Source organism: Miscanthus floridulus, chromosome 16 (genome assembly GCF_019320115.1).
Source record: "Miscanthus floridulus cultivar M001 chromosome 16, ASM1932011v1, whole genome shotgun sequence".
Classification (NCBI taxonomy): Eukaryota; Viridiplantae; Streptophyta; class Magnoliopsida; order Poales; family Poaceae; genus Miscanthus; species Miscanthus floridulus.
The window spans coordinates 16150837-16159485 of NC_089595.1; the positions used below are offsets into that span (position 1 = coordinate 16150837).

At 43.8% G+C, this 8649-nt stretch overlaps 1 protein-coding gene across 1 annotated transcript; it reads right to left on the reverse strand.

Annotated features, from left to right (window-relative positions):
* Window positions 1–1998: 1998 nt before the first annotated feature.
* Window positions 1999–3079, reverse strand: LOC136509964 (putative WUSCHEL-related homeobox 2). The gene is made up of 2 exons (XM_066504542.1): window positions 2390–3079; window positions 1999–2250 (listed from the first exon to the last, which is right to left on the reverse strand). Exons 1-2 carry the CDS (start codon window positions 2942–2944, stop codon window positions 1999–2001), a joined length of 807 nt encoding a protein of 268 aa, XP_066360639.1. The 5' UTR covers window positions 2945–3079.
* Window positions 3080–8649: the final 5570 nt, after the last annotated feature.

Consider the following 8649-nt stretch of genomic DNA (forward strand, 5'->3'; position numbering starts at 1 on the left):
TTGGGTATCTTGATCCTTTCACTCTTAAAAGGTCAGCCTCTGAAAATAGGTTCTATTTTCATATGTGGATCTCTTAAAAGGCCTGCCTCTGTTAATATGATTTTCAAAGACGGGCTGTCTCCAAAAATCATATGTTCGCCTTAAAAATTGCTCGTTATTTTAGGAGACCATCTTAATTTTTGCTTGCCTCCGTTAATCAAAATGCCTGTCTCCTAATTTTTTTGTGCTAGTGTAGTTACCTCATTATGGTTGGCATAAGTAGATCGCGAGATGATCGTGCAACAAGTTATACATCTCGTTGCAATGCATGGACACATTTGCTAGTAGATATTAAAAGGTGAAGAGTCTAAAACTATGTCAACTTCTCAAGAGCCTAGTATTAGGCATAAATACAAATGTACTCCATCTATTCTAAATTATAAGACGTTTTAACTTTTCTAGATGCATTATTTTTACCATGTATATAGACATAATATATATATATCTAAGTGCATAGCAAAAACTATGTATCTAGAAAACGGCAAAACGTTTTATAATTTAGAACGCAGGGAGTAACAGACTTCAATACCTCTAGGTGAAGGTTGACTTATTATCTTATTATATATGGGGACTCTACCTAAGCACATCTCCAAAAAGACCACTGAAGTACAGTTTAGTTTGAGGGTGATTCTTTTGTATGAAAACAAAACAGAAGGCAGGCAAAATAAAAGCCCACACACACATGCTAGAGATGAGCTAGAGAGAGATCTAGAGAGACATAGGGAGGGAGTTGTTGGAGGTTGGGACTTGGGGGACCGGCATGCAATGCAAGGAACATTCTATTTCATCATATTCATACGAACTTAGTTTGATCTCCTCTCCCACCAGTTAAATGAGCTCTGCAAACAAAGCCTAGCTATAGTAGGTTCCGTACCCAGCTAAAAAGCTTCACAAGCAGCTGCAACATCTCATCTCATACTGCATGCATGTACTGTAGCTACTACTAGTACTCCGAAGGTGTTTGGTTTCCTGAATTAAATTTTAGTACATGTCATATTGGACGTTCGGATGTTATTTAGGAGAACTAAATATGAGTTAATTATAAAACTAATTACACAGATGGAGACTAATTTACAAGACGAATTTATTAAGCCTAATTAATCTACCATTAGCACATATTTACTGTAGCACAACATTGTCAAATCATAGACTAATTAGGCTTAAAAAAATCGTCTCGCAAATTAGCCACAATCTATGCAATTAGTTATTTTTTTCGTCTATATTTAATACTTCATGTATATGTCTAACATCCGATGGGACATGCACTAAAATTTTACACCCCCGTACACTAATAAACACGCACTGTACGCACGGTCACATTCCATAATAACTCACAGCACTGCACTGCGCGCCACTCCGGCTGGCCGGCCTCTTCTACTCTGAATTAGTAGGCGGGTGTTTAGTTACCCCAAATTCTAAAATTTGGCACTATGCAAAAAGAAGATTCTTCGTCACATCAAATTTGCGGTATATGCATGGAGTACTAAACGTTGACGAAATCAAAAACTAATTGCACAGTTTAGTTGTACTTTGCGAGACGGACGTTTTGAGCCTAATTAATCAATATTTAGACAATTATTACCAAATACAAACGAAATGCTACAGCTATGCCTACAGTAACTTTGCCGGCGCCGAGTCCAGGCCGAACTAAACGAGGGCTAGAGTGTAGACGTACAGTACGTGCACTAATCTCTAGAAACTAAGTACACCCTCTAATCAAACACATGCACCGGAAAGAACAAGACGACGACGACATAGCTCGCGTAGCCATGCAGACTGGAGAGAGTGAGAGAAGCTAGCTAGCTCTAGCTCTAGCTCTAGCTGTTGCTAAATTGATTGGGAGGGACGAGCGAGATCGATCATGTCAGTGTGTGTACTACTGCATGACATGCATCAAATTAAACAACTGATGACGACGACTAGCTAAGTGATTAATTAATAATGGCATGCATAGGTCCATCAGGCCACGTCGTGCTGATCTTCCTTGAGCCCGCCGGGGAAGAGGTCCAGCGTCTTGAGCGGCCGGCAGAAGGCAGCCGGCGGCGGCGCCACCTCGAACCCCGGAGGCGTCGTCATGTCGACGGCGGTGGAGGTGGCAGAGCTCACGACGACGTCGTCAAGCGCCACGCCGAAGTTGTCCAGCTTCCGCAGCGACGAGTACTCCGGCCGGCCGAGCGACTCCGCCGGCACAAGCCCTCCTCCTCCGCCACCCTGTCAGAGTCATCCATTGTCGTCGTTGCATGGACGGATCAATATATATTAATAAAGATGGAAACTTTATTTCATTTCTAGTGATGTGACGTGTAGTAGATATAGAAAGTATCCTACGTGCTCTGCTCGTAAGTCGTACCTGATAGTGGAACAGCTGGGTCGTCGGCGACGGGGGAGTGGCGTTGCCGGCGCACCTGCTCGCCGGTGCAGCGGTGGCAGCGAAGGCGGCGGGGTAGTAGTAGCCGTATGCCGCAGCGGCCGCTGCCGCGGCAGCAGCCGCAGCAGCCGGGGTGGGCGACGTCGACGGGGAGAGCAACTGATGATGCCCGTACGGCGCGACCGGCGGCGGCGCGGCGGCCAGGAAGCCGCCGTGGTGGTGGCCGTGGCCGTGGTGCGCCGCGGCGGCGTAGTACTGCGCGCAGGAGAGGAGGTGGTGGCTCATGCAGAGCCTGCGGCGCAGCTTCTGGCGGTCCCGGGCCTTGTGGTTCTGGAACCAGTAGAAGACGTTCTTGCCCTCGATGCGGCCGTAGCAGGCGAGGTGCGCCGTGATGTGCTGGATCTGCGACGCGTTGGGCGTGCGCAGGCCGCCCCGGTACATCTCCTCCAGGATCATCAGCTGCTCCGGCGTCGGGCACCACCGCGTCGACCCCGACACCACCTGCGGCTGCGGCTGGCCCTGCTGCTGCGACGGCATGTCGGTCGTGGTCGGCGTCGATCTAGCTACCTCTAGCCAACTACGTACTTCCAGCTAGGATTTGATGAGTAGCTATATATTTGTGTACGTGCTCGATGGATCGATCAATCAGTTTGTTTGTTTGGTTGGTTGGAAGCTGTCTGTGAATAAGCAAGCAAAGGTTGTTGTTTGTGGTTGGTTGGTTGGGTGTGTTGAGAGAGAAGGAGAGACAAAATGGGTACTAGGAGGGAGGAGGAACAGATCGATATATAGTTGGGTGGATGGAGGTCTGATGAGGAAGAAGAGGATGTGACGAAGAAGAAGCATATAATGGAGAGAGGCCGGGACACTACTGCACTGCTTCCCTTCTTCCTGTCTGCAGTATACTATACATTACACGCGCACATGCTCACCACCACCACCACCATGGAGTTGAGTTTAGAGAGAGAGGGAGAGGGAGAAGCTAGGACATGTGTACTCGCTACCGGAAACCGGCACTTTGCCGAGTGCTAGAGGCTTTGCCGAGTTTATTTTATCGGGCACTCGGTAAAGACGGTCTTTGCTGAGTGCCAAATAAAATACACTCGGAAAAAAAACACTCGACAAAATGCGTCTTTGCCGAATGCATTTTTTCTGGCACTCGGCAAAGATGTATTTTGCCGATTGCTATTTTTCGGCACACGGCAAAATGCGTCTTTGCCGAGTGCCTTTTTTCTAGCACTCGGCAAAGATTTATTTTGCCGAGTGCCTTTGTTTTGGCACTCGGCAAAGAGGCATTTTGCCGTGTGTATTTTTTTTGCCCTCGGCAAATCAGTTTTTCAAAGCAATTTTTGAGGCCCTAAATGAATTCAAATGAAAAACTTTTCAACTACAAGGTTGTATAACTTCTCAAGATCTACAAAGTTTATTTTGGGCATTTCTTTATTTGACAAAGAGACAATAACGTTGTTCATAAAATCTACATCTCTCATATCTCTCATTAGTTTCATGAAAGTAGAAGAGGGATATATAAAATTTGTGAACAATGTTACTACCACTATGTCAGATGAATAAATGACCAAAATAAACTTTGTAGATCTTGAGAAGTTATGAAATTTTATAGTTGGCAACATTTTGATTTGAAATCATCTTGTCATGCAAAAACGACGTTTGAATTTGAAAAATTGAATTTTTCAAAAGACCTCAGATGGAAAAACTTCCTAAATGAAAATTGTAGATCTCCAAAAGTTATGAAACTATGTAGTTGACAACATTTTGATTTGAAATCATCTTATCATGCAAAACTATGTTTGAATCTCTCAAATTTGAAATTCGAATTTTTCAAACGACCTCGGATGGAAAAACTTCCTAAATAAAAATTGTAGATCTCGAAAAGTTATGAAACTTTGTAGTTGACCACTTTTTGATTTGAATTCATTTAGGGCCTCAAACAAGCAATTTACTCTCAGTTTAGTATAATATATGAGGATAGATAATGAAATCTAGACACAAGTGATAGTATAGTGCAGTGGTAGAGCAGCAGACACGCGAGGGAGAGGTCGTGAGTTCGAATCCCGCCGGCCACGTTAGCCGCGAATTTAGCGCAAAAAATGCAGCGACTTCGATGGAGATGGGCGGGCGCTGGCCGGTGGCGGCCTCCCCCGATTTTTTTTAAAATTTTTGCTATTATATTTGGGTTTTTTCGCATTTTTATTTTGCCGAGTGTAAATCTTTGCTGGGTGCTTTTCCGGCACTCGACAAAGGCTTTGCCGAGTGCCCGACAAAAAACACTCGGCAAAGTCTGTTTGCCGACTAAAATTCACCAAGTGTCGTTTGCCGAGTGTCGACACTCGGTAAACTCTTTGCCGAGTGTTTTTTAGGCTTTGTCGAGTGCCTCGGGCACTCGACAAATATCCTGATTCCCGTAGTGACTGCAGCGACTGTTTATTTAGAGAGGGAGACAGAGAGAGCAGAGCAGAGGCAGAGATGAGAGATGTGGCAATTGGTAATGGCATATGCAAGCGGCGTTGATAGGTAAGGTACTGTGGTTAGTAGGCAGCAGTCATCTTTTCTCACTGAGCAGAGAAGCAGAGCAGTAATCAAAAGAATGAATGTGATAATCAATTTAGAACGAGTGTGTACTGTTGTATGGTGGATTTCCTGACCGATTAACACCACCGCATATCCAACATGTTTCGTACCCACCGCCCCGGCCTCCCATCCTAGCTAGCTATTATCATATGTACAGTATGTATGTACGTATGATCCATGAACCGTTAGTTGTAATGGCCATTAGCTAGCCTGAGTTGTCTTTATTTCAAACTTGTTTGCAAATAACATCTTAATTTGAAATCCATATGCATGCATGCATGACAGGTGAACATCAGAACATACAAGAGGCAACGACACAGTTCGATCAGTTCCTTGGCGTATTTATTGCTAGGCTACACGTACGTACGTTGTGTCGTGGTTGATTTCGTGCTTGGACGCGGCGAGCGTGGTACGTACTTGTGCGTGCACAGTTATTTGGTCACTCCTGATGCTAATAGCTACTCCTCGCTCGGCAACACAACACACACCACCTAAAAAACGATTTTTAACAACAGATCGAAATTTTTTTTTGTAGGGGCGGCTGGTGATGGAGCCGCCCCTACAAATGGAACAGCAGGGGCGGCCGCTCCTATAAATGGGATCTAATTTGTAGGGGCGGCTCAATCACCAGCCACCCCTGAAATTTCTATTTGTAGGGGCGGTTGGTGATTGAGCCGCCCCTACAAATAACCCACATATAAAACAGCTGCAACACTTCTTTTTTCTCGGGTCACTCACTCCAACCCGTGAAAGAAAGGTGGGGAGGCCTTGGCACCTCTCAAAAATTGTTTTGATCTCAAATTCTTTGGTGGAGAGGTTGCTATTTCATATTTTTTTTAAGTTTTAATGGTCGGTTAGTGAGTGTCTATTGTAGGGTACTACGTGTAGGGTACTGTAGGGTACTACAAACGTCAAGCGTCAGTAAGTGGCTATTGTAGGGTACTACGTGTAGCTAGACGATACTAGCTACTCCTACGTCGATCTGCTCTAGCTAGCTTGTTCTAGCTAGCAAGCATAGATGGCGATTCGATTAGGTTTATGTACACGCACCAGCTAGCGTGCATGCATAGCTGACTACTAATACAGTAACAAGCATTATTTAGTGAGGTGATAAACCAGAGATGATCGATCGATGATGGAGGACGTCGGTACTGGTACTAGTACTCAGCATTCGGTTACGCATGGACGATAGCTAGTGCAGCATAGGAGTACATTATTCCTCTTTAGAAAATGGCTCCTAAAAAAAATGGCTCCTTTCCTCTAACATGCCTGCAATGTACGTATGCAAGGCTGCCTGCGACTCTGCCTTGAATGGTTACTGGTACCGAGTTATTTAGCACGTCGTGTCGTGCCTTCATTCTGATTCCGGCCCGCCTCTCGCTGCTGCTGGTCTCTGCATGCGTCTGCCTCTGCCTGCTCATCCTTCAGAAAAAAAAAGAAGCCAGTATTAATCAGTGGTGACTCTTCAGAGAGATAGAGAGAGAACGCCTCAAGGCCGGGCATGAACATGCATGCACTATGCGTGCATTTAAGGGGAGAATTACACGTCGGATTCTGGAAATCTGCCTAGGATTTCGGTCGACGACCACACACCAGTAGATAGAGCCAAGGAAAAAGAAAGCTTGCGGGCGTGTTTAGTTCTAGCAAGCTAGAATTTGGGGATATTATAGCATTTTCGTTTTTATTTAGTAATTAGTGTTCAATCATGGACTAATTAGACTCAAAATGTTCGTCTCGCAATTTTCCACCAAACTGTGCAATTAGTTTTTTTTTCGTCTACATTTAATGCTCCATGCACGGGCCGTAAACATTCGATGTGATAGGTACTGTAGCACTTTTTAAGAATTTGAGGTGGAACTAAACTTACACAGTTGCAGCAATCGGAAACTGGGGAATTATGAGGTGATGATGGCCCCGCCCCTGCATGCCCGTCCCTTAGCTTCCTTCCTTCATGGCTCATGGCTCTCGTCAGGACACTTCACACTTGCTCGCAATGCATCGTGATGCGTGCTCTCCTCTCTCAGCTACTAGTAGCTAGCTGGACTGGGTATGTGCCCTTGCCGAGTGGCCCTTTTATTTGGGGCAGGGGAAACTGCAGCGGATCAGCAGAATTCAGTGAGTAATTACTTCCATCCTTTTTGTATTTCCTGCATTCCTTACCTATACGGCTATACGCCTATCTATACCTATATGCTACTGTATACTCCTATACAGCTGTGACAACCTAGCTAGCTAGCTGAATGCCTTGTCCTCATCTGATATCTCGATGCGTATGTAGTAGGAGTATATGTACATGTATATATGTGCATCTTTTACACTATACTGCTGCTCTCGACGGGCATCAGGTACGTACGTACTGCATGGCCGGCATATATGCAGATTTTCAGAAAGATCAGAAATTCATTATTGCCATATGATGCCGCGGTCGCCGCCAGTACATTCCCTCGCCCGCAGCTAGTAGTATGGCTAGCTACTCATTGCTACATCATTGTTCCATTTCCATATCTTTTTGGCCTGCTTTAATTTGCCCTAACTTGAGATTGCCGTACATTCTATTCGGGTATATATATATATATATATATATTCGGGTATATATATATATATATATATATATATATATATATATATATATATATATATATATATATATATATAGAACTACTATCCTGTAGCTGGCTACAAAATAACTTATTATGTAGCCACTTTGAGTTACGATAATTACTATGTTAATTTACTAAGTGGTTTATTATAACGTTACGGTAAATATCTCCATGTGTTATAGTAACCCAACTATCGTAAATATGTATTAACATTATCGTAAATTAGTGTATAAAATTATGGTAAATGGAGGTGGCTACAGAATAACTTATTTTGTAGCCGGCTACTGAATAGCCTCTCCCTATATATATATATATATATATATATATATATATATATATATATATATTATATCATTGTGCACTTTTACCTCTCTGTCCTTGTCCTTGTCCTAATGTGAACACATGGTTGACATGCGCACACGTGTGATGAGTGACGAGTGATTGTCAAGAGATGATCGAGCTTTGGTTTAGTGTTTGAGACTAACCATAGCGTTAGTGTGGTGTTATTCAACATGTCTCTTATCTTGTGATGTGGAGGTTGTGCTGAGCACTGAGACGGTCGCCGACGATAATGAAGAAGGTCAAGCGAGTTCGTGCCGATCGATTAAGAGCGGTGAAGGGCGGACATGGACGCTTGGACGAAGGGACGAGAGCCGGAGGACAGATCATGGATGGCTGACACTCGGACACATGGACCAGAGCAAATGTACTACCTCGCTCTCGTACGTAGCTTAGATTATTTCGATCCCAATTAATTCCACGGGTTACTACGTTCAGACACACATCATTTGTTGCTGCCGCCTGCACCAGATACTGCGGCTGCAGGTAGCAGGACCAGCTGTACATGTGTTTTTATTATAAATAAATACACTTATACGAAGTACTCTCTCCGTCCCTTTATATCTGTCACTGTTGGTGTGCGTACCATAAGTTTAACTCGATTTATATAAAATATGTGCAACATTTATATCTCTAAATAAATTTATTATCAAACTAGATTCAAATATCTTTCCAATGATACTAATTATATACTATAAATATTAATATTTTTTAATA

Coding starts and splice junctions, on each gene's coding strand:
- LOC136509964 (XM_066504542.1), bottom strand. CDS start 2,944: ATGCCGTCGCAGCAGCAGGGCCAGCCGCAGCCGCAGGTGGTGTCGGGG. Junction 2,251..2,389: donor CCCAGCTGTTCCACTATCAG/GTACGACTTACG, acceptor TGACTCTGACAG/GGTGGCGGAGGAGGAGGGCT.